Source organism: Lissotriton vulgaris, chromosome 2_1 (assembly GCF_964263255.1).
Source record: "Lissotriton vulgaris chromosome 2_1, aLisVul1.2, whole genome shotgun sequence".
Taxonomy (NCBI): domain Eukaryota; kingdom Metazoa; phylum Chordata; class Amphibia; order Caudata; family Salamandridae; genus Lissotriton; species Lissotriton vulgaris.
This window is the reverse complement of record NC_141687.1, coordinates 625,293,539-625,320,395: the sequence shown is the minus strand read 5'-3', so window position 1 is coordinate 625,320,395 and position 26,857 is coordinate 625,293,539. Positions and strand designations below refer to the sequence as shown.

The 26,857-nt window shown below is 50.8% G+C and overlaps 1 protein-coding gene across 4 annotated transcripts in view; it reads right to left on the bottom strand.

The window, feature by feature from the left end:
- The window catches only part of MACF1 (microtubule actin crosslinking factor 1), a 1,022,862-nt gene that overhangs the window by 461,820 nt on the left and 534,185 nt on the right, over positions 1 to 26,857 (bottom strand). For 3 of the 4 annotated variants that reach the window (XM_086955743.1, XM_086955745.1, XM_086955746.1), the window contains 3 exons: positions 8,769 to 9,002; positions 7,556 to 7,705; positions 6,630 to 6,863 (listed from right to left, as the gene is read on the bottom strand). In XM_086955743.1, coding sequence (XP_086811869.1) covers positions 6,630 to 6,863; positions 7,556 to 7,705; positions 8,769 to 9,002 — 618 coding nt within the window. The remainder of the gene's footprint in view (positions 1 to 6,629; positions 6,864 to 7,555; positions 7,706 to 8,768; positions 9,003 to 26,857) is intronic. The other variant, XM_086955747.1, reaches the window with a different exon arrangement.

Below are 26,857 nucleotides of genomic sequence, written 5' to 3'. Positions count from 1 at the left end.
GAAGGGACGCCTGGCTGCCAGAATGATGTTACAGACTTCAGGAGGCAAGTCAAATGGCCTCCACAGTCGCCGCTCAATCTCTAAGCATGGAGGTGGAGACCGGACAGGTTCGGGTGTAGGACCGTCCCCTGTTGCTGCGACAGAAGGTCCCACTGAAGAGGCAGACGAACCGGGGGATCGACTGACATACTGAGTAGCTCGGGATACCAGTATCTTCGTGCCTTGTCCGGAGCCACAAGGATGACTTGTGCCCGGTCGCGCCTGATCTTCTTCAGCACTCTGGGCAGAAGTGGTATAGGCGGAAAGGCGTACAACAGACCGCAACTCCACTCGCGACGAAAAGCGTCTCTGAGCGAGTGCCGCCTTGGAAATTCCAAAGCGCAGAACTGATGACATTGCGCGTTCTCTTCGGTGGCGAATAGATCTAACCAAGGCTCTCCCCACTGCAGAACGAGACCTTGCGCTACGTCCGAGTTCAGAGGCCATTCGTGATCCATCATGCACCGGCGGCTGAGTTCGTCCGCCCTGGCGTTCAGAGAACCTGCCAGGTGTTGAACCACCAGGGTCACGCCCTGATGTTCCAGCCATTGCCAGAGGCGCAGAGCCTCTTGGCAGAGGGTCCACGACCCCACCTCGCCCTGTTTCTTGCAGTACCACATGGCGGTGGTGTTGTCCGTGAACACCTGCACTACACTCCCTCGGACAGAGGGGGGGAATGCCTTCAGTGCTAGACGAATCGCCCGCAGCTCCAAAAGGTTGATATGGAGCCGGGACTCCGCCGGAGACCAGAGGCCTCTGATCTCCGCCTCTCCCATGTGGCCTGTTTGGGGAAGGAAGAGGGATCTGCCGCTGACCCAATCGCGGTCCGTGAGCCACCATTGCAGCTGTCTCGCAGTGCCCTCCGAGATCAGGACATGGTCGGACAGGTTGCCCTGATGCTGGGCCCACTGAAACTTCAGGTCCCACTGCAGAGCCCACATCCGCCAACGGGCGTGATGCACCAGAAGGATGCAGGAAGCCATCAGCCCCAGAAGCGGCAGCGTCAACCTGACCGAAACTCGGGATAAAGGCTGGAAGATTGGAATCAGAGCCTATAAATCCCGAATCCGCTGTTCGGGTGGGCAAACCCGAAACTGCGCCGAGTCGAGAACCGCTCCGATGAAAAGGAGCTTCTGAGAAGGGCACAGGTGTGACTTCGGCACATTGATGGAGAGCCGCAGCTGGTGCAAGAGGTCTGCCGTCGTCTGGAGGTGGCGGACGACTGTCTGGGGCGAGCCCGCCTTCAACAACCAGTCGTCGAGGTAAGGGAAGACTGAAACCCCTAACCTGCGCCGATGAGCTGCAACCACCGCCATCACCTTCGTGAACACCCGTGGGGCGCTGGTAAGGCCGAAGGGGAGCACGGTAAACTGAAAGTGCTCGTGGCCTACTGTGAACCGCAGGTAACGCCGGTGGGCCGGCAGGACGGGGATGTGTAAATAAGCATCCTGCAAGTCCAACGCTACCATCCAGTCTCCTGGGTCCAGGGCAGCTAAGACCTGAGCCAGAGTCAGCATCTTGAACTTCTCCTTGCGGAGGAAGCCGTTGACTTTCCGTAGGTCCAAGATAGGGCGTAGGCCACCTTTGCCCTTCTCGGGTACCAGAAAGTAGTGGGAGTAGCAACCACGTCCTACTTCTTGCCAAGAACGCGCTCGATGGCCCCCTTGGCCAAGAGGGCCGAAACTTCCTCCTGCAGAAGCCGCAAATGATCCCCGATACGTAGTGGTGTTCCGGTGGCATGGCTTGAGGGGTCGTCTCGAAGGGGAGGGAGTAGCCCCTTCGGACGATCTGCAGCACCCACCTGTCCGAAGTGACAGTGCGCCAGTGAGAGTAGTGATGGCGAACCCTGCCCCCCACTGGCGTCACATGGGCCGAAAAGCACGGACTACGAGGGTTTAGAGGCGGATGCTGCGGGGGAGGGTGTGGACTGGCCTCGCCGTTGTCCCCGACCGCCTCTACGGCGATTTCCACAGCCGCCACCGCGCTGGATGTTAGCCTGCGGTGTGTGGCTGGCAGTGCGTGTGGGGGCGCCCCTTCCTTGGCCACGAAAGGAGCGAAAGGCACCCGTTTGCTGGCGCGGGGCCGAGAGGCCCAAGGACTTGGCCGTAGCCCTGGAGTCCTTAAAGCGCTCAAGCGCATGGTCTGCCTTGTCACCAAAAAGGCAACGGCCATCAAACGGCATGTCCATCAATGTGTTTTGGACATCGGCCGAAAAGTTGGCGGACCTCAACCAGGCATGGCGTCTAATCGCCACCGTCGTTGCCATTGCTCTACCTAGTGAGTCGGTGGTATCCAGCCCACAACGAATAGAATATCTGGCTGCATCCCAGCCCTCCACAAGGGCTTGGCCGAGTTTGGACCGTACCTCCAACGGACACTCTGGCAGCACTTCCGCAACCGTATCCCACAGAGAATGGGGGTAGCGGCCCAAGAGGCATGCAGTGTTGGAAGACCGCAGTCCCAGAGTAAGGGAGGAGAAGACTTTTTTACTGTACATCTCGTACCTCTTGGATTCCCTGTCCGGCGGAGCCGACGGGAATGCGGTCTGGGAAGTGAATGCCTGGATGACCAGGCTCTCGGGGGTGGGGTGGGTGGACAGGAAAACCGGGTCGCCCAGGGCCGGGCGGTGGCGTCTGGCCACGTTCCTATCTCCGGGCGAACCCGTAGCAGGCCTGGACCAAGTGCCCAAAAGAACGTCGTTCAAGGCCTCATTAAACGGCAGAAGAGGCTCTGTCGGGCATGACTGCGGTTTAAGGACCTCAGTGAGGAGGTTAGTCCTCACGGCCGCGACGGGGAGCTCAAGGCCCAAGGCCTTGGCAGCCCTCATCAACACCACACTGTAGGTTGCCCCCTCCTCCGAAGCCACTGTAGGAGACAAGACAAAACCAGTGTCTGGAGAGGTGTCCAGACCACTGGCATCCCCAAGTTCACCTGTCCAGCCATCTTCAGACTGACACTCTCGGGTCAGAGGGTCCTCAGACCCCTCCCAAAACTCCTCATCACCCATCCATAATCAGGGTTGTCAATTGATGGGGCCGGTTCATTGAAGTAAAACTCCCCATGCGCCGTCGAGAGCAGCTGCGGCGCCGGGCCCGAAGGCGTCGGCGGTGTCGGGGCCGAAGCACTCAGCGGCGTCGGGGCCAAAGCCCCCGACCCGCTAGGGGCCCCAGACGGGTCCGCTGGGCCCAAAGGCCCTGCGGAGCCGGTCGGAGGAGAGAGGGACCTCATGGCCATGAGGATGAGCTCGATCTCCTCCAGCGTCGCGTCTCGCCCAGGGACCGGAGGGTGTGTAGCTGGACGCGGCGCCCGCGACTCCGACGGAGCCTCGTGGGCGATGTCACCCGAACCCCCGACCGTGTCGCGCGAGCGTCGGGGGGAGTCAGAAGAGCGATGACGCCTCTTCGACTTCTTGTGTTTCTTACCTGACGACGACTTCGACCCGGAGGAGTGGTGCCGACTCTCGGAGCTGTGCTGGCTCCGACTTCGCGACCTGTCCCTCGACCTCCCGTGGGACCGGGACCTCTCGCGGCGCGGGCCGACTGCCGGAGTTCGAGTCGCCTGCGGGACCGCTCCCGCCTGGCTTTCGAAGAGAGGGCCCGGCAGTCCGAGCAGGCCTTGTCGTCGTAGTCGACGCCTAGACAGAGTAGACACAGGTGGTGAGGATCCGTGACCGACATCCTGCGGTCGCAACCCTCGCAGTGCTTAAATCCAGGCATTCCTATGGCACCGATCGAAGTTGTATGACTTCGAAAAGATGATCAAAATGATCCAAAAAGTTAGTCAGAAAGTGACTAGAAGTACTGCTTTTTCCAGATCTGCGCTTGCTGGCGTGGAAAAAAGAAGAACTGACGTCAGTACGCGGAGGCGGCGTCTAAGTACTCCGACGACATCATCACGGCGCCCACGACGCCCACGACGCCGACGACGGACGCGGAGCCGCAGACGACGCCTACCGACGTGCAAGGGTACTGCTACGCAAAAATTTCCGGATCCAGTCTGACGCCTGGGGATATTCTAAGGTAAGGAATCTATCACTAAAGTGTCACTTTCAGATTGTCACCGTTCAAGCTCCATGAATGTAGATGAACAGTGTGCAGGTTCAGATGCAGGACTGTATCTTGATGTGACAGGAGATCCTCCTGAAGGGGGAGACTGATTGGAGGAGAGGTGCTCATGCTTTGAAGTTCGGGATACCTGACTCTCTGTACCCAATCCGGAGCAAGCAGGATGACTTAATCCCTGTCGTTCCTGATCTTCTTGAGAACTTGGGGCAGGAATTGTATCACCAGAAAGGTGTACAGGAGTCCTGAGCTCCACTCATGACAGAATGCGTCTCCGAGCGAGAGCCGCCATGGAAGTTACAGTGCGCAGAAGTGCTGACATTGCACATTTTCATCAGTGGTGAACAGATCTAACCAAGGTTCTTCCTACTCTCAGAGGAAACCCTGCAGAACCTCCAGAAAGAAATGCCAATGTGAAAGAAATGAAAAAACATATCACTTATCAGGAAGATGCATAATGCATGTACAGTTGTTAGATCTTGACTCCATACATCAGAACTTCTGTTTGGCTCTATCCAGAGGATCTAAATTTTTGTGAGGGGGTTACAGACCAAACTGCAGGGAGCTTCAAACGTTTCCTAGAATGATTTTGAAACACACCGAAAGGGCAACTGCACCTGTTTTGCATTTGCAATCTAATCTTACCGCACATGTACTTGACAATAGCTTGTCGGCATTATTTCCCTTTATTATTACATTGTTTTGCCTCCTAGATCTGGTGCACATTATTCCACAAAATGTCTTGCGATAATCCTGTAAAAGATATGTAACTTTGAAACACTGTTTGACTCCAGAGACTACAAAGACCGCAAAAGGCAATGATCAACACATTCTCAATAACCAGCAGAAAGCAGCCATTTAAAGGCAGAGTCAAAAAAGGCAAACAACATACACATTTTGTTGCCACAGAGTATTATGTGTATCTGCTAACTGCAATTTCTCAATTTGCCTGAGACATATGCTTGGAAATATCTAATTGCATTAAATGACTAGAAAGGCATCCTACACAAATGCCCAGTAGAAGGAGCATGAAAATGAAAGTCAGCTTATGTGAGGAAGCTCTTTTAGCCATTAGGAGTTTCATTTTATTTTAATTACTCCTTATAAAATATTTATAATAATAAAGTGAGTATGCGAGATGCGCTAGAATTGAAATTAGGAACTAAAAATCAACCCTTTATCTTCCTCTGCGATAAGCTTAATGTTCTCAGAGGGGATTTGCTTGTCATTCTGAATAAACAAGTCACTGATGTGATGCTCTTGCTCATGCTGCGCAAGAGCCCATACATACAAATTAAAGTTTATGGGATGGTGTCGGGGAAGGACACACGTAAAGAAAGCACAGGAAGTCCTGAAACCTCACAAGGAAGCCCGACACGCCACAAGTATTTTAGCAGTACCTGGTCAAGAAGGGTTGTGGAAGTCTGAATAGGTGAGATGGAACCTCTGCCTCAAGTAGCTCTTTATTATGAACCTACGCAAACTGTATGGTAAATATAGTAGACAACTGTAGGGAGTGTCTAAAAAGCCTAGCAGGTGGTTTTAAGGTCCTGAAGAGTGACAGAAAGTGTCCACACAGAAACAGAGCCCAAGTGAAAGTGGAGGAAGATGATAAGGGGAATTGAAGCAATGACTTTAATCTCTAAGACCTACTATCTTCGAAGTTTTCAAAAGGCTATTAATAGTAGAAAGAGGGGCACAGGGAGAAATACAAAGAATGGAGAGCAAGGTCAAGAAGTGCCACGTAACAAGGAATGAAGCAAAGAGAACTGGGAATTTGCAGCTTGTAATAAGGTTTGGTGCATCTGCAAAAGGGTGTCACCAGCACTGACTGGTGAAAGAAGAGATACTCATGTTACACTCTTTCCAGAAGCTGTGTCAGGGACAGGCCTACAATTTCAGTCCAAAGTGATTTCATAGCATTCGTTTCATAGCGATATCAGCTGTTAAGCTATCTTCTGTATCCATGTCACAGTATGCTCTGATGAAGGCTCACACATCAACTCGTATCTTGGTCTGTATGTATGGCTGATGGATTCGGAGCCAGCACACATTCTCTGTCAATATGTCAAACTAGTTTCCTATGCAGGTCTCTGATGCCATATCTCCTTCTCTGTCTTTGTATCAGATGATGTTTCTACTGCAATTAAGCTTGAAGTTCATCTTTTCTGTCTGCAACGCTATGCCTCTTCAAAGCCATAGTTTTAGTTCACCTCCTCTCTGTCTACATCAAACTATATTTCTGTGATTGGCCATGTACTAGGCCCCAACCTCCCTCTGTCACTATGTACCACTAGGATCTAATGCACATCCCTGGCACCAGGTCTTCTTCCTTTTCCCCTAAGGCAGACTTGCTCAAGGATGGCGCAGACATAAACTCACATGCTTTGTCTCAAGGTCACTGCATCCTCATTGATGGTTTAGATGCCAGCTAAGCACCTTTGTTTTTCTCTCACACTAAGCTAATTTGAAATCCTAAATGCCAGTGATCCTTCTAGTTACCCAATGAAAGGCAATGGTCCAGCTCACCTTCTCAGTCTCCTGTTGCTGGGCTACAGTCACCGCATTTTCCAGTTCCTTCTGGGTGCCCTGAGTTTGCTGCTGCAGTGCCTGATACCGCTCTTTGGTCTTATTCAGCTTCTCTTGTAAGAGCTGCAGCTCCCCTGGACTCATCTTGGACCGGTTCTCCTCAATGAACTCCTCCATGGCCTGGATGGTGCTGGCAAAGGTGAGTGACTGGGCCTGCATGTCCTTCTGGAGCTCCTGTGAATTTGGAAGGAATCAGGTACGTAAGAGGCAGGTACAGATGGAATCATGTATGGGGTAGTAGACGCAGAAACTAGTACCATGCCAGGTGAGATGATATGAGCATGTTGTGCTCGGTGGTCAGAGAATACACTCATGGTATTACAGCATGCAAGAAATAGAGCAGCACCCAGAGCAAAGCTAGGAGCACCCTTTATTTTACAATAGCCTGCAACTTCAATGGGGCTCTGCACTCTTTCTACTCAATGACACCGACAGATACCTGTCAACCTCTGCTCACTGACCCTGATGGTGATCTGCCCTCCCAGACTTATTCCTGCATCCTTATGAAAGCCACTCATACTTCTCTCTACTTAATGATCTAAATGATGCTCTGTCCCAGTTTACTGATTCCAGTGGTGCTTGTCCTGCAGTCTAAACAACCCTCATAGTGCTCTGCTCTTCCTTTCACAATGGCCCACCGGAAATCGACCCTCTTTTCTAACTGTGGCAGTGTTGTGTCCTCATTCACAGCACCATTTATATTAATACTCAATTCTCTGCCTCCTGGTTCTGCTCCCCATTCACTAACACTGAAAATGCCCAGTGACCCCATGGTACTCAGATGCCATTCAATTACCCCATACCCTGTCAAAATAGTGTGCTTCCCCATTCACTGGCCCCAGTGATCCTCTCCCCCATTCACTGACCCCTATAGTGCTCTGCCTGTGCTGCAGGGTGTTCAGGTCTCCGCTCCCAGCTGCCACCTGCTCCTTGCTCAGAGTGTGCTCTGCCTGCTGCAGCCAGCTGCTCAGCTCCTCCATCTTCTGGTTACAGGCAGCCTGCTGCTCCTGGAGGTTCTAGGGGAAGAAAGACACAAAGAAATGACTGTCTGCGATGCAGGAGGACTATTGCACGCATTACACACTAAATTCTCACGACATAGGCAAAGAGAATGAGTTATTGTCTACACACAGCCAAGAGGAGCAGACACAGAACGGTGCCAGGACCAGTCTCAGAATACGCTCAGATGAATGCAGAGCGACCCTGAGTGCACAGAGCAGAGAATGACCCTGAATGAGCACAGCCAATTGCGACCCTGAGAGAATAGAGATGGAAGCCAAACAGAGTGCATTTGCTGTAAAAGCACAGTGGACCAATGCAAATTGCAGCAAATCTGTGTGTAAAGTGATACTAGAGTTATGACAGCTGTGAGCCTCAAGTGCCCCCGAGTGAGGCAGTACCTTGAATAAGCAGTTCAGGTAGTACTGATCAAGAAGAATTGGGAGTAAAAGGGACCTCAGTGAGAAGAGCTCTGAATGTCAAGTGACTGTGAGGGAGCCAAGCTGTGAATGGCAAGTGCTCAAGGCTAGCAAACCTTGGAGTGAGGATTTGTGACTGCAGAGTGCTCACGCACAAGCAAAGCGCTGTGTGATTGTTACTGAGCAGGATTGCAAGGTTGAAGGTAAGAAGAGCTGTGGTGGAGAGTGAGCTCAGCTGAGTAAATGGCGATTCTGAGGGAGTGTACAAGTGAGTGTAAATGAGTGAGCACAGCTGTGACTCAACACAAAGAAGCAGTGGTCTGGTCCGTTTGGGTGTGTCTGCTCCTCTAGGCACTATGCCTGCCTGTCTGAGTGGTTGAGCATGATGTGTGGCAGTCCGTCCTGCTAAGTTGTCCACGCAGGACCACAGAACACGAACTGTGGGCCACCACAGAAACCTGCGTCACAGCTTCAGTGATGAAGAAGCCCAACAAGCTTTCCTGAACCTTCCAGCTCTTCAGCTGTCAAGGGATCCTCTGTGTTAGCACATTAAATCTGAAAAACGCAAAGCAAACATGTTAGAGACAAGGAGACAAATGGACAAAGCAAAGGCTGGACCACACTGCTGCACACTGGCGGTGAAGGTCCATGCCCAGCTGACCTGAGTCATGGTACTGTGCCCGGCCTGCTGCAGTCGCAGCTCTAGGCTCTCCTCCTGTGCGGTCAGCCTCTTGCAGAGCTCGCGGAACTCTCTCTGCAGCTGGTTCAGGAGTCTCAACAGCTGCCGACTCTGTTGGGGGGTCAAGTCCTGGGCATGCTCGGAAATGAAGAATTGAATATCGTATGCTGCCTCGTCAATCTGCTGCCGGGTGTCAGCCATGACAGGGTGCTGTCCCTATTAGAGGAAGAGAGAAGACCATGAATTAGTAGGCACCTAGCACCAGACCTCTGGTCAGCTGTGGTCACACTTGAAGAAAATCCATTTAGGAACATGCTAAAATAGGATCTATACACGACTGTTGGGAAACAACAACCAGAGATAAAATCAGGAGAAACAGTAGCTATCCACAGGCAAAGCCCAGGTTAAAGAAATTGTACTTATCATCAATACCATTTCTTCAGAAACAGCACCCACACAAGATCCACAAACTTAAAAGAATCGAGGAACACTTTTTAGAAAAATAAATTTTCCTTTCTTAAAATTGTATGTACACATACATTCAACAGTTCATATGTCTCTAAACAAAGCTCTGCCCTTTTGCCCTTATGAGCACTGTTGTGACAAGAGACTCCTAACATGTTCAGCATGAAAGCAGCCTTCTTTGTTCTTTTGCAGTCTGCTAGTGCAGTCCAAATGAATGAGAAAATACGGAGGTAGAAAGGATGGTAGGTACCAGAGAAGCATACCTGCACTGAAGAACTGGAGAGTACATTTTTATTCTCAAGTAATGGCTTCTCACAGGATCAAAACCATCCAAAAGAAGAAGAGATGAAAGAGCAGTACTTAACTGAAGGGGAGTGGAAATTAAAACAGAAAAAAATCCAGCCCTACATAGCAGTTGGTGGCAGCCCCATCATTTCATCTGACGGTGCCTGTGCCACCTAGGAAGAGTTCACGGAACATAACACAACTATAACCCAAGTAATCGTGCTTTCAGAAAGTGTGATAAGACCTCCGAGTTACAGTTTTGTATTACTCTATTAAAAGTGCACACATTAAAAAAGATTGGAGGGTCTCTTTCCCTTCGGCAGAATATTTCCTCATAAAATTTGAGAAACTCAAGTTGATTTTTCACATCCTGTATTTAGAAGAAAAGAACAAACAAGTTACTTACCGTCGGTAACGTCTTTTCTGGCACAGACTATCTAACCACAGATTCCTCATCTTGTGAATTTTGCCAGGTGCCAGACTTTTATAGCAATTCTCTCATGCCTCATTAGGTAGCATAGTGCAGCGCTGTGTCAAATTCGTCCCACCCTGGATCAAAATGAGGGCCCCCATATATGTGCCACCTCTGTGCACAGACAGTTTATTTCTGATCTTTGTCCTCACCGCTGGACATGCAGCCATCAAAATCAGATTGTGCTGGTGGCAGATATTTAGATTTGCATCTTATTAATGGACCACACAAGTCCATTCCCCAGAACGTAGAGGAGTCTGTACCACAAAAAGGATTACCAAAGGTAAGTAACTTGTTCTTCTGACAGAGACTTCCAACAGCAGATTACTCATCTTGTAAATGGATACCAAAGCAGTACACTTCCTAAGGCAGTGAGTCGGTAGAATGGGTCAGACTAGGAAATCATATAAGACAGACCAGGCGAAAATGCTCATTCCAAAGAACCTGACTATCAAGGCAGAAATGGTATTTGAAGCCATGTAGTAGCCTGGCAAATGTCTATGACTGGCACACTGCGTATCTGCGCAGTGGTAGCAACCTTTGATCTGGTCAAAAGAGAGTGGAAACATACTGGGTGCTGCTTTTTGGGTAATAGATCGAGCCAGGATTCTCCCCACTGCTGAAAGATGCCTGGTGCCACCACCAAGTGTACCTGTCATTAGTGGTCAGCTAGGCAACGTCAGTGGGGTCTGTCTGCCCAGGCATTTAAAATTCCAGCCAGGTGCTGGCCAATAAGGGATAGCAGAGCTGTGGATCCACATAAAAGGGGCACAGAAATGAAGAAAGTGACATCAGCGCTCAGAGTGGCACTATGCGTCTCTGCTCTGTTACCCCGGGGTGGGTAGGAAGTTATAAAGGATCCAGGCTGTGCCACGTACCAGCATATAGCAGCATTGCTGAAGGCGAGTCTGGATCCGATCTGGCGGTCAGGAATATTGTAAAAGTGAGGATTCTGTGGTTAGAAGTATCCATCAGAATTCACCTCTTTAGTACATTCATATCCTTCAATTACTAAATCATTGCAAAATAAGAGTTCATTCAATATTTTACATTTATCATATTCATACAAAAACCTGAAATTTAGTTTAATATCAATACGATGCAGTGCCGGGTATAGTTGATGAGATACCTGAAAAACACTGGCAATCTTATCATTTGAAAAGCATGAACCTCTTGAGGAGTACACTTCTAAAGTAAAGACAGATGTGTTTGTAATAGCATCTTGATAAAAGAGACTGGATCTCACTAACTCATCTAGCAGATGTTATAGCCTGCAGGAACTACTCCTTATGAGACAACATTATTGTGTTCGTTGAAAGGAAGTTCCCAAAAATCTGAAAGACACTTTTAAGACAAAAGGCAGACTGAATCTAAGACTCAACAGGATTTGCTTTTTCAATTCCGCCCAAAAATTATGGATGATCACTTTATAAAAAAATTAAAAACGACAGAGACTCCCTGAATGCTATACCAAAAAGCAGGTGAACTAATAAAGAATACCGGTAAGCATAGTATTGCACAATGCACAATATATGGTGCTACTCCTTTCCACAGAGGTAAATTCCAACCAGACTTTATTAAAGTGGCCACTGCAAGCAGCAGGTCCACCTTTGCCAAGCACCAGTTTAATAAAATGTGAACTGTTCCACGTTAAGCCAGTAAGACTCAATTTATTGACTTTGCCAATGCTTTGTTCGCGGGTGAGTGAAACTGCTTTATTATTGCTCGTCTAATCTAGATCTCCAGAATTTTCCGGTTGATCTTTTTCATTCTAGTGTTTAAATATATAGTCTATTTTTATAAATTGGTGTCGGATTTTTGGAGTGACGTGCTGATTTCTTCTTCAATTGCTTTGGTGCTGTTGAAATGTTTTACCCTTGTTCCTCTGTTGAGCTAAGGGTTTGACAGATGAAACTAAAGGGGTTTTTAAGTGCATTACACTGTGTGGTCGCACAACCACGCCATATAATATACTCCATTTCTTCTATGAAACAGGTTTTTGCCCTTTCAAACTAATAGTAGAGGGGAATCACAGAATAGTCAATTCTGTGAGTCATCTTTGTTCTTTTTTCCACTCTACAGTTTAAGGATCTTTGAACACTTGTTTGGGATAGCTGTCAAACACAGGCTTTTTAGGTCTCATCTATTCCATCCCGTAGGGATGGTAGGCGAGATTTATAGTAAGGCTTCAGAAAAGTCGAAAAAACTGGGGATCGCGTACAGTTCATGTGAGCCAGGCGCATGCACAGGAATTCGCTTCCCCTACCCCTCCCACAAAGCAAGACAAGAAAATCAAAGCGACCGCTGCCGCTCTGATTCCATTTGCCGCCAGCCACTTCATGCGCTCCGCAGGTCATAAACAGGTCCATCTGCTCGTGAATCGGAATGCTGGCATGGTTACCCAGCCGCCCTCCCAGCGCTGCCTTTTCTCTGCCATTCTATGGTTTCCAATACGTCTTACTAAAAGTGCACTTTCGCTGCTCCCTAACACAGGTTTCTCCACTATAACCCTCTTTTCGTTAATTTGACTCAGATCTCATCTTTAACCCAGCCCACAGAAACACACACACACACATACACACGCACACGCACACACACACACACACACAATGCATTCATTGACTGTAACATTTCTAAAAGTATTTTAAGATAAATTTCACATCGTTTGGATTTAAAGTGGAACAATGCATGTGCCTAAATAGTAGTACAGCTTTTTCGGATGAAATTGGCGGCGAAAACTCTCCGTGAGAAAATTGGTCTCAAGAACCAAGAAAAGTTTCGGTGACGTCATTTTGCAGCACTTATTTAAAAAAATCGTAAATCTTACTTGCTACAAATAAATATAACTTAATTTGAGCACGAATTGTGAAATGCTAAAAGTCACTCTGATAACAACAATGCTTTTGCTAGGTGGAAGTTCAATGTGTCACATCACGGCACGCAAGAATTTTTTTTGGGGGGGGGGAATAGTTGTGCAAGCACAAGGTGCCTAATTGGCAGCATGCTCTTACCGTGTGAACGGAAACATAACATTTTGCAATCCCGAATGTGTAGGAATGTACGGAGTGAGTGCTCGGAGAACAGACGTCTCGCGGAATGACAGATGAGAACAGCATGGGGGAAATTCTCCTGTTAACTTTAAAACGGCTCTTAGGATGGCTTCACGACGGAGGAATGCGCCTAGCCCGTATCATTTCATTCTATCAGACCTGAACCCGCGCCAAGTAAATGAAAACAACAGCTTTCAGAGACACCATGACCCATCCTCACTCACCCTCATCCACCCTCCCTCACACACCCTCACCCTCACATCCCTCACCCTCACACACCCTCACCCTCACAACCCTCTCACGCTCACACCCCTCTCACCCACCCCCACCCTCACCCACCCTCACACCCCCTCACCCTCACACACCCACTGTCAAGACCTTCGTAGCCACGACACGTCATGAGAGGTTAAGAATTAAAAGACTCCAATTTTACAAGGGACAAATTAAACGTCCGCATTGGAAAAGGAAATATTTGGGCTCAAAACTCCTTTTAAGAAATTGCCTGTGAACGATAAAGAACTTTGATACCAGAAATGGCGGAGCTGGGAAGACAAGACTAGAGACAGGCTGGCAGTCTAGTCTTTTGGGGCTCGCGATCAGCAGTGAAGACTACGTGCGCATTTCAATTAGGAACTGCGCACTTCAACTGTAGAAGTCCGTTGGAAGGCAGCGTCTCCTCGTCGTGCTTGGTTATATTTTGTGATAATAACCATTGGGGTGAGAGGCGCTTTGTTTTGAGGTACTGAAGAATTATTCAGTACCATTCGAGCTGAATCTTTGAACGCAAGCGCAATGTGGGACTCGAAAATATCGGCGCAGGAGGAGAATTTTCTGAGTACCAGATTTGTTCCTATCTGCGGTATGGTCGCTTAATTTTCTTGAAATAAGGACCAGGTACAGTGACTTAATTTTGAATTTAGCAAGAAGCTAACTCAGCACTTAATTATTTTGAGACAATAATTTCTCATAGGTTTTTCAGGAATTAAAAATTTCTACGGCAGTAACCTTTAAGACATTACAACAACCTCATGAGAGTGATTCCGCGCTTCCAAACAATTTGCCAGGTATATAAGGAATACATTGTTATCAAGAGTAGATTAGAATTGCTACATGTCATAGGGTATCTAATTCCTAATGTTTTGTTTCTTAGTACAGTGGCTGTTCAGGAAGCATTATCAAAAATCAACCAAGAGAGAAGCATTATCCTTTGTCATTTAGGGTAAATGTTAACTGTTAATATGGAGTTAAAATCATTGTTTTAGTAGAGTAGAATTAATTGCATGTTTATACACTGTGTTTCCCTCCAGGTACAAAGAAGACTTCACCAAAACCTATTAGTGAAGAAGATTCAACCCTCCAGGATAGAGGCTGTCTCTCTTTCTTTTTCACTTCCCCTTTCCCCCTACTTTAGGCACTACCTTGGAAATATATATTTTCCGGTGGTGGTTGAGGTGGTGGGGCAGTGGGACCATCATTGGCTCCTGTGGAGATTCAGTCAGCTTGACACTCTCACCCTCACATCCCCTCACCCACCCTCACACAACCTCTCACCCTCACACACCCTCTCACCTTCACACACCCCCTAACACACCATCACCCCCTCACACACCCTCTCACCCTCACACACCCCCTAACCCTTACACCCCCTCACCCTCACCCACCCTCAACCTCACACGCCCTCACCCTTACACACCCTCACCCTCGCTCACCCTCTCAACCTCACACACCCTCTCACCCTCAGACACACTCTCACCCTCACACCCCCTCACCCACCACCTCAGCCCCTCACCCACACCCTCACACACCCTCCCACCCCCTCACCCTCACACACCCTCACCTCCGTCACCCTCACCCTCACACCCCCTCACCCTATCACCCACCCTCTCACACCCTCTCACCCACACTCACACCCCCACACCCTCACACGCCCTCACCCCCTCCCAACCCCTCACCCTCACACACACCCCTCACCCTCTCACACCCCCTCTCACCCACCCTCACTCTCACACACCCCCTCAGCCTCACACACCTCACCCTCACACCCACTCATCCTCACACCCCCCTCACCCTCACACCCCCTCTCACCCTCACACCCCCTCTCACCCTCACACCCCCTCTCACCCTCACACACCCTCTCAACCTCACACCCCTCACCCCCCCACACTCCCTCACCCTCACACACCCTCTCACCCTCACACACCCTCTCACCCTCACACACCCTCTCACCCTCACACACCCTCTCACCCTCACACCCCCTCACCCTCACACACCCTCACACACCCTCACCCTCACACCCCCTCACAACCTTTCCCCTCATACACCCTCTCATCCTCACCCTCACCCCCTCACACACCCTCTCACCCTCACACCCCTCACCCTCACATCCCCTCATCCTCACACCCTCACTGCCGTCACCCTCACCCTCACCCTCACAACCCCACACCCTCACACACCCTAACCCTCAAACACCCTCATCCTCACACCCTCACTCTCACACTCCCTCACCCTCACACCTTCACACCCCACCACCCTCACCCTCACACCCCCTCACCCCCACTACCCCACATCCTCACAACCCCTCACCCTCACACCCCCTCACACCTTCACACCCCTGCATCCTCACACACCTTCACACCCCCCTCACCCTCACACCCCCTCACCCTCACACACCCTCACTCACCCTCACAACCTCACTCACCCTCACACCCCACCCTCACACACCCTCTCACCCTCACCCTCACATCCTCACCCACAACCCCTCCCCCTCACACCCTCACTCAACCTCACACCCTCACCCTCACACCCCTCACCCTCACACACCCTCACTCACCCTCACACGCCCTCACTCGCCCTCACACGCCCTCACACGCCCTCACACGCCCTCACTCGCCCTCACACACCCTCACCAGGATAGCATAACAACACATAGCATAGCATAACAAAACAAAGCATAGGATAGCAAAACAAAACATAGCATAACAGAACAAAGCATAGCATAACAGAACAAAGCATAGCATAACAAAGCATAGCAAAACAAAACATAGCATAGTGTAACAAAACATAGCATAACAAAATACAACAGAACATAGCAGAACAAAACATAGCATAACATAACAAAACAAAGCATAACAAAACACAACACATAGCATAACAAAACATAGCAAAACACAACAAAACATAGCATAGCTTAACAAAACACAACACAACATAGGATAGCAAAACAAAACATATAATAGCATTGCAAAACATAGCATAGCATACCAAACAAAACATAGCATCGGATAATAAAACAAAGCATAGCAAAACAAAGCATAGCATAATAAAACACAATAAAGCATAGCATAACATAACAAAGCATAGCATAGCATACCAAAGCATAGCATAACAAAGCATAGCATAGCAAAACATAGCATAGCATAACAAAACACAGCATAGCATAGCATAACAAATCATAGGATAGCAAAACATAGCATAGCATAACAAAACAAAACATAGGATAGCGAAAGAAAACATAGCATAGCATACAGCATCACTCAGCACTACCACAGCATCACTCAGGGGCACCACAACATCACTATGCGCTACCACAGCATCACTGAACGCCACAGCATCACTCGTTCGCCATCACATCACTCAGCGCCACCACAGCATCAATCTGTGCAACCATTCAACAACAACTGGTTCAAATATGTTCTCTCAATGTTTCAAGCTTTATTACAAATATTTAACAAAAATATGTTAATATTTAACTTCTGTTCTTGGAGTTTCGTCATAATAAAATACACTGAACATAATCTACACAAATGTTATTTACAAAAGTTTAAGCTATTGCCATTATAAATTACAATTACTTTTATTTAAGTATTAATTATTTAAAAAAATTTAAAGCCATTGTTATTTGTAATATCAATACATGTAAGTCACGTAAATACAAGTCAAGTTTATTGTTTGATTAATTAAAATCTTTACAATTCCCCCCGATATGAATAAAAAACATATAAAAGAAATGTCGTTACATTCACAATTAAAACACAAATGACATTAACGCAATCCCATTAATTATTTGACAAAAGTGCAAGTGCTCGTCTTTCAATTCAAAACGTTAAAAACTCGTTCGTTGGGATTCCTGATTACAAAATCATTTTCCTAGCTAAAACCCTGATAGCGCTTTAACTTATTTGGTGTAGTCTCTCCCACTCTACTAAATGAAAAGCACAAAAGACAGACTATCAGTTAGGCGGCACCTTATGACATCATAATGGGTGCTACAATTTAATACTAGAACAGCCTAATTAAAAAGAATGGAGAACCCTAAAAGGAGGCAATTCTTTTTGATTATACACGAGTTTTCAGAAGTATAATATTTTAGTCCATCTTTTAGAAGCCTACAACTAAACAGGGTCTCTTAATGATTTCATATTCTGTCATTTGTTACGGGATAGGTCAACTGTTGCCTTGCAGCACGGATCATACTTGTTTAGTTTACTCCCCATCGGCTTGCCATGAGAGTCTTCTGACCTTTGTCATGTATTTGACCCCCCGGCAGGCCAAGATAATGGAAGTGCCCTCCAACCAGCATATCACCGCTTGCCTGCACGAACGAAGGTTCAGATCATTAAAGATGAGTTTTAAGTACTGTCTCCTCTGGTCCGCGACTGCTGGGCAAACACATAATAAGTGGGTTAAAGATTCTGCTTGAAAACCACATAATCGACAGTTCGCGGTTTGGAAGGACTTTTTCCACGATGGATGCAGGTCTTTTGAATCATGCAAACCCATTCGGTAATGTATGAAGCTCTTTTTTAACTGCAAGCTGGAGTGAGCGGATAGATATGCTTGTGGCTTTAAGGATCTATAAGAGTTGATGACGGTCCACCTGTGCCGGCGCTTGGTAATTGCTTTTTTGTCTACCAGCAGAGATTTATTTATTTATTTATTTTTTACTTTGTTTATTGAGTTTATATAGTCAATAGATGTGGCATTCAAATGTGTTCCCCCGCTTCCCCCCCGAACCAGCACACAATACACTTCAAGTCAAATCTACAGTTAGCAAAGCACAGACATACTCTTAACACAGCCTTTGTGCCAACAACCTGAGCCCGGGAAGGCAGCGTGCAACATCATGGCGATAGGCGGACCATACATCAACAAAGAACCAAGTTGCCCATAGTACTCCCCTTGCATGATTTGTGGCTGTGATGGAGTCCAGGATGCCGGTCCTGGGGTCCTTTGGGCCGAAGACTGTCGCTGGAAGAGAGCGGGGAGCAGCAAACACCCTTTCCATGCAAACATGGGGGATGCGTACATCGCCATGCACCCAAGAGTGCAGATGTGCCGCCTGGGCTACCCGATAATAAAGCTCCATGTCTGGGGCGTCAAGGCCACCCATAGCGTATGGTGACGTGAGGGTAGTCCATTTCGCTCGTGGTTGTTTGCCGGCCCACGCCAGTTTAATCAGAAGCTGCGTCAGTCTCTGGAAGAAGACTTTGGGCAGAGTCATGGGAATAGTGGCGAACAAGAACAAGAATCTGGGTAGCACCACCATTTTCATAATCGAGATGCGGCCGATCAGAGAGAGCGGGAGTCTGCACCAAGCATATACGTCGTCCTCCAGTTTACTAAAGGCAACGGCGTAATTTTCCCGGAATAAAGTCTCAGAGTCAGTGTGGAAACGAATTCCCAGGTACAGAATTGGGTCAGTGGTCCACTGCAGTGGGTACTCCATGTCGAATTGCCTGGTGACTGGGGTGAGGGGGAAGGCAAAGGACTTTGCCTAGTTTACTTTTAAGCCAGAGAGTGCACCAAAGCGCACCACCTCTCGCAGCATAGATGATAGATTGTTTTCCAGGTCACGGACATATAGCAAAGTATCATCAGCGTACATTGAGACTACGATTCTATGTGGGGAAGCCTATGCCCTCATTGCCGTGGTACTCTCTCAGTGCGCCAGCTAGCGGCTCTGCCACTAGTGCATATAGCAGGGGAGAGAGTGGGCACCCCTGGCGTGTCTCCCTGCAGATGGGGAATGAGTCTGTGACTAGGTTGCAGAGGCGTATTCTGGCCCGAGGTCGATAGTATAGAGCACCCATTATCTGGAGGAACGGCTGGCATAGCCCCAGGCGGCGAAGCACCAGACGCATAAAAGGCCACTCCACAGAGTCAAAGGCCTTCTCCATGTCCAGGAACACTGTGATTGCCTTACGATCTTGCAGCACATGTTGCATGGTGCCCAGGACCGTGCGAATATTGTACGTAAGGTTCCTGCTAGGAATAAAGCCAGCCTGCTCCGGAGCAACCAGCAATGGCGCCAGGAGTGCTAGTCGATTGGCCAGTATTTTGGCGAACAGCTTCGTATCTACATTAAGCAGAGAGAGAGGCCTGTAGGAGCTGCATTTATCATGCTCCTTTCCGGGCTTCAAAATGGTTACTAAAAGAGCTTTCCTCATGGAGTGCGGTATTCTTCCCTCCACGCAAATATCATCGAACAGCGTCGAGAGGTGTAGGATCAGCTGGTCCCGGAATGTTTATAGAAGCCTACCGTGAGGCCGTCGGCACCAGGGGCGCTGCCCGAGCGCATACCAGCCAGTGCTTCAATAATTTCATCCTTCTCGATAGAAAGCATTGGGAACTCCCTGTGCGTGTTGGTGAGCGAGGGTAGATCTATGTGTTCCAAATAGTCAAGAATTTCGTCATCTAAGTCGTCGCTCTTGGAAGAGTGCAAGTCTGAGTAGAAGGCCCTGAACAGGTGGGCGATTTCCAACTCGTCCGTTAGTACTGTACCTTCCTCAGTTCTCATTTCCATCACCTGATGCCTCCCCCTCTTGCCCTTCATCACTCTGGCTAGTACCGAGCCCGGTCTCCCCTCTTCGCCATACACCCTTGCGGTTGCGTACTTTCCCATATGTTTAATCTCCCCATCAGCCTCCTCATGATATTCTGACAGTAGGGCCTTTATCTCGTCTGCAACTTCAGTGTCAAACCGGCTAAGTTGGCGTTTCTCCAGCTGCCCCAGTCGCCGTTCCAAGTCTGTTAACCGCTGTCTAATGGCCCGGAGGACCCCGGAATGCTTAGTCATCACGGATGTAGACCTTAAAGGCCTCCCATACCACCAGAAAGTCTTCTACCGATCCAATGTTGGCTTCAAAGAAGACATCTATAGCCTCCGCTATCTCGCCACGGAACAGAGGGTCTAGTAGGGAGTACGGGGGGAATCGCCAAGTAAACGGCAGGATGACTCAATTAGGGGCTTCAAGCACCAAAGCAATCGGCGAGTGGTTCGATAAAGTGCGCGGCAGAATCTTACAGTCCCGTACCCGACTCATCATGGGGCAGGAAACCAGCCAGTAATCTATCCTGGTATGGGTATCATAATACACAGAATAATGCGTGGATCCCCCCTTCTCTGTATGTCTCAATCTCCACACGTCCTCCAAGTCATGACTGGTGATCACACTGTTTAGAGTGAGCGCGGCGTCAGACGGCCGACAAGGGGGACCAGTAGATCTGTCTAGGGATGGGTCCACTAAATTAAAATCCCCCCCACACACGTAACGATCAGCATTGTGGCCTCTGGCAATCTCAGCGAGTGACCGGTAGAAGTCGGGAGAGTCATAGTTTGGACCGTACACATTGGGTATTACGAGGTCTAGCTCCAGGCCCACACACCTCAAAAACGACATACCGGCCTGCCTCGCTGCATTCAAGAGCGTCTGTGTGAGATTGGATTTGGGGATGACCCAGGTTAGTACTCCCCTGGCATGAGAGGGGAATCCAGATACAGCACTATTGCCCTCAAGCCCCCTACTGAGTAATATTCTGCTTGTCAGCGGGAGGTGGGTCTCCTGAAGGAGAGCTATATCAATGTTCTGGCGCTGACCATTGAGCCCCCGTACATTACACGTGAGGGCCCTAATCGTGACGGTCGATCGGGTGGTTCCTAGATCAGCGGTGCCTACCATGGTTCCCATTCTTCAATTCACTATGGTGTATGACCTTGTGTGTGCCTTCAGTGACTCGTGTGTGCCAAAATCGAACTCTACCCTCCATCCCCCCCTCCCGATCCCAGCCCAGAACTTTTCCCGCCTCCCTCCCACAGCAGACCGCCCCCAACCTGGCCCAGCCGAACCCATGGTCACCCACCCCTCCTTCATCCCCGAACACAAACATCCAGACCTCCTGGAGGTCAACAAGGTGATTAACACGTGGGGGCCGAGGTTGCCGTACAGCCCTTGCGTGGTGCAAGAGCACTAATAACAAACCTCTCAAAATCAGCCCCTTTAGGTAGTACATCTTCAGCATCAAGGGTAGTCTAGCGCTAACGGTGGGCTAGTGTAAATAACACACTCTAAGGCAGCCCCTCATCAGACCCCTACTGAACCTCCCTGCGGGGATTTTGGCGCAGCCATTTGCTGTTCTGCAGATCTTGCTCTCAGGACCGTAATATCATAACAGCAGTAATTATGTCCGTTACAGAATCATCACAGTCACATTCAATGTGGTGGATACAATAGGCACCTGAGACCCCTGTCCGGGCTCCTTGGATCAACTGCTATGGCAGCAGGACCGGGCAGTCAGCGCCCACCAGTCTGGCATCAACTGTAACTGGGACTTGTGGCGATAGAGTCCGATAGGGGCTGATGTAAAGTCAGACTTCACTCATGCTCGTCGATATGGCTGCTTCCGTCCTCTCCTGTAGTGGGACTGGTTCCGTCCCTACGTCGTTCCTTCATCCAACCCTTGAGTGACTGCTGCAGGGCTCTCGGATCAGTAAATATGTGTGATTGGCCCTGTTGATTTACCCGCAGCTTAGCTGGGTATAACATTGCATAGTCAAGTCCCATTTTTCTTAGCTGACGTTTGAGCGGGGAGAAGTGTTTGCGGGCTTCCTGCACCCTGGCAGTAAAGTCTGGGTAGAGTGAGATCTCAGAGCCCTCGAAGCGTAGCGTTTGCTTTTCTCTAGCCGTCTTGAGCGCGACGTCTCTATCTCTATAGTTGAGGAGCTTGGCTATGATAGGGCGCGGTGGCGCTCATGGCCGCGGACGAGGACCCAGCGAGCGGTGAGCTCTCTCCACAACAAACATTGGGGAGAAGGCCCCCTCGCCGAGGCGCGTGACCAACAGTTTCTCCACATTTCTCCATGTTGCCTGTCGGCGTTGTCTCTGGCAAGCCCGTGATCCGCAGGTTGCAGCGTCGTGAACGGGCCTCCGACCCCCAGTTGCGAGGGTCCGGACATCAAAAGACGCCAGACCTATATCTGGGGCCGCTCTGGAGCAGGTCGGCAGTTGTATCCTGGAGTCGAGAGACACCGAGACTAACTCATCCGCGTGGAACCCGTAACCACCTTTGGAGCCCTGCTGGCGCTGCCGCGGCTCATCCTTCGCCGAAACTATCCTTGGAGCCCTGCTGGCGCTGCCGCGGCCCATCTTCGTTGAAACCATCTCTGGAGCCCTGCTGAAGCTGCCGCGGCCCATCTTCGTGGAAACTATCCTTGGAGCACTGCTGGCGCGGCCACGGCCCATCTTCGTCGAATCCATCCTTGGAGCCCTGCTGGCGCTGCCGCGGCCCATCTTCGTTGAAACCATCTCTGGAGCCCTGCTGGCGCTGACGCGGCCCAACCCTGAGGAACCCCCCAGCTCGAGGATTGAGAGCTGAGCGTAGGGTATCCCTGTACCACGCTGGTACCTAGACTGTCCCGCTACCCCCTTCCCTCAGAGACTAACCCTAAAAGGATCCCTGGGTCCAGTTACACCTGTGTCGCTACGATAATCTGCCTTAAAGTATTGATAAAAACGTTGAGAACATATCTTTGTGTGGTGTCCATCTGTAGGGGGGTGATTGCTCACCTGTACGATCCTAGGAGAGGAACCTCACCAGGAGGCCTCTCAACTTCGCTCGGCCAACTCTAAGAGCCCCTTTCCAACATTGGTGGCAGGCAGTGCGATCCGAGCCGACGCAGATCGTACAGAAAGTAACTCGCCCCACTACGAACAGAAACGCACGACGACCATAACTACCAAGGAAACCGGACCGACCTCAGAGTTCCAGATGGAACGATTAGAAGACTATAGCCACAAAGAATTGAAGCAATTCTGCAAGGACTTGGGTATCGCTACCACAGGACTAAGCACCAAAGACGATCTCAAGCAGCTCCTGCAGACCTGGGTGGAGACAGGAGCGACGCCACCCCAGAACAAAGGCATCACAATCCCCAATCTGCACCCAGAGAACATCGCAACCCCAGCGGAGGAGAGAAACATGGGCCTCTCCCACGAGGATGCCCGAGAACGAGAAAGGAGCTGGCTCCCCGAATTGGAACTGGCTAGACTCCGCTTAGATGGAGAACTACAACTGACCGAAAAGAAGATAGCCCTTGAGCAATTACGGCTACAGGGAGACCTGGAAGAGAAAAGAAGGCAGAGGGATTTAGAGGAGAAGAAGCTCGCGTACGAGCACGAGCGCGGTTTAAAAGAACTGGAGATTAAGGCGAAAAACGGGGACACCGGCGTCTCCGGGAGCTGGAGCCCCCCTCCTTCTACAGACACAAAAGTCCACATCCCTAAAGATGTCGTCCGAGAGTACTATAAAAATGACGACATCCAGCAATGGTTTAAGGCCTACGAGGTAGCCATGACCTCACACCGAGTACCACAAAAAGACTGAGGTGCCGGGTTATGGGGGAGGTTCGTCAATGAGGGGAGAGACGCCCTGCTACAGCTCCCCGACGCCGAGATGACCTCGTACGAACACATGAAAGCCGCCCTCCTCACTCGCTATGGGCTCACCCCCGAGATGTACCGGCAGCGATTCCGAGACTGCAAGAGGATCCCCGGTACCACCTGGGTGGAATATGTGAACTTCTATAGTAGAGCCTTAGAGGGATGGATCAAGGGCAGCCAAGTCACCACCTACGAGCAGCTGTTCAACTTCATTGTATGGGAACACCTCTCCAACAACTGTTTCGTCGAACTCAGGCAGCATCTCCTCGACAGCAAACTGACCGAGCCACGTAAACTCGCCATCGAAGCCGATCGATGGGAGAGCACCTGGGTCCCCCGGAACTGGATGGGAGACCAAGGCCGAGCTCACCAGCGATCCCACCATCAGCGAGGAGGAGGCCAGGGCCGGGACACCACCACGGTGCCCCCCATCAATCCTTCCCCTACTCTGGCCGGAAGAGGAGCCCCCCCAGCACGGCCGGGGCCCCGCTCGAACCTTATCTGCCACAAATGCCAGCGACCCGGTCATTACGCCAATGACCCCAACTGTCCCAAAAACCAGCCATCCAACCCCACAGGTCCGCAAAACCGCCAGATCGCCGCCGCCTCCCTGGGGGAGGAGCAGGGCGAAGAAGAAGACTATGACCAAGACCAGACCGAGTGGGAGCCCGCAGCCATGTCCCTGGTATGTCTGGGCGAAAGAGACATGGTCCCCCGGGCCCCAATCCCGGTCAACACTCAGAAGTACAGCCAGTGGGTCACCATTATTGGACACCGGGCCGAAGCCCTCCGCGACACAGGAGCCAGTGTGACGGCCGTCCGTTGCCACCTGGTGACCCCGGATCAAATCTTGCCCAATGTACTGTGCCCAGTACGGTCCGCGGATAATTCCGAGAGCCTGTGCCAGATGGCCCGCGTCCCCTTTGAGTGGGGGGGGGGGGGGGGGGGGGGGAGAGTGTCAGGCATGCTGAAAGTGACTGTCCGAGACGATGCCCCCGTAGACTGCCTCCTCTGGAACGACCTCGAGAGCTCCCCCTGGGCGGACGTCGAGCGGAGAGAGCATCTGGGGATGCTAGGCCTCCCTGAGTGGGTCTGTGCGACAACCCGATCCATGGCCGCCCGAGACATCACCTCAACTGAAGAACCAGAATGGCCCGAGCCTCCACTGCCCGTCGTCTCTGAAGACACCGACCCTGAACCCGGTCCACCGGGGCCCAACTGTGAAGAAATTGCCCCGCTCAGCGACCTCCCGGAACTGGCCCAGTGGCGCCAAGAAGGTGGCCCCACTCGAGAACAGTTCTGTCAAGAGCAAAAAACGTGTCCCTCCCTCGAGGGGATCCGACAGCAAGCCGCAGCCCAGAGCACAGGGGATGCCTCGGGGGCCCACAGGGTCTATTGGGACAATGAGCTCCTCTACAGCGAGCAGAAGATTGCCGAGCTAGGGGCCAGCCGGGTATTGGTGGTCCCCCTCCGATTCAGAGACTTCCTCCTGAACCTGGCACACGATGTGCCCCTCGCCGGGCACCTGGGGCAGGACAAGACATACAGCCGCCTGGTGACCCACTTCTACTGGCCCAAGATGAGGAATGATGTGATCAATCACTGCCGGACTTGCCCCACCTGCCAAGCCAGCGGGAAGAGCGGCGGAAAACTAAAGGTCCCCCTGTAACCTTTCCCAGTCGTCAACACTCCCTTCGAGCGGGTGGGGATCGACATCGTGGGGCCCCTGAAATCCCGAACATCCCAAGGTCACCGTTTCATCCTCGTCCTGGTGGACCATGCCACCCGCTATCCCGAAGCTATCCCTCTCCGGACCGTGACGGCTCCCGTGGTGGGCCTGGCCCTGATGGGGATCTTCTCCCGGGTGGGCTTCCCCCGAGAAGTCGTCAGTGATCGGGGTACGAACTTCATTTCCCGCTACATGAAATCCCTGTGGCAGCAATGCGGGGTCACGTACAAATTTACGACCCATTATCACCCCCAAGGGAACGGACTGGTGGAACGCTTCAACCGCACCCTCAAGGGGATGATCATGGGCCTGGAAGAACCCTTACGACGCCAATGGGACGTGTTGCTGCCCTGCCTCCTCTTCGCCTATCGGGAGGTCCCCCAGAAGTCCCTGGGGTTCAGCCCCTTCGAACTATTGTACGGGCACCCGGTCCGGGGTCCCCTAAGCCTGGTCAAAGAAGGCTGGGAGGTGACCGCCCAAGATGCTCCCCCCCGACGTATACCGGTACCTCCTGACCCTCCGGAACCAGACTCGGCGGTTCCAGGAACTTGCCAAGGCCAACCTCGAAGCCAGTCAAGAAGACATGAAACGTTGGTATGATCAAAACGCCTCTTCTATTGAGTTCGAGCCAGGACAACAGGTCTGGGTCATGTCCCCGGTCGAACCATGTGCCCTCCAAGACAAGTGGACCGGGCCCTTCAAGGTGGTGGAACGCAAGAGCCCCGTCACCTACCTAGTGGACATGGAGTCCCCTAGGAACCCCCTCCGGGTCCTCCACGCCAACAGACTCAAGCCCCACTTTGTCCGATCAGAACTTAGCCTCCTCATTGCTACCGACAGTGGGGCTGAAGATGACTCAGAGCCCCTACCAGACCTCCTGAACGCCCTCGAAAAAGACGGCTCTGTGGAGGGAGTCAACCTCTCCTCCACCCTGACCCCAGAACAACGCCGAGATTGCCAAAAGCTATTGGGACAATTTGCCGATTTATTTTCTCTTACCCCCGGGGTCACCCCGTGGTGCGTCCACGATGTCGACACCGGGGATAGCCCGCCTGTGCAACACCTGGGCTAACGGGTCCCCGATCGAGTGTGAGCCTGCATTCAGTCAGAAGTGTCCAAAATGCTGGCTCTGGGGGTGGTCGAGCCCTCCGACAGTCCATGGGCTAGTCCTGTTGTCCTGGTCCCCAAGGCCGCCGCCCCTGGCGCCGCCCCCGAACTCAGGTTTTGTGTGGACTACCGGGGTCTGAACGGCGTCACCCGGACAGACGCTCACCCCATGCCCCGGGCTGATGAACTGATCGACCACCTGGGGGCGGCCCGTTACCTGAGCACCTTCGACCTGACCGCGGGCTACT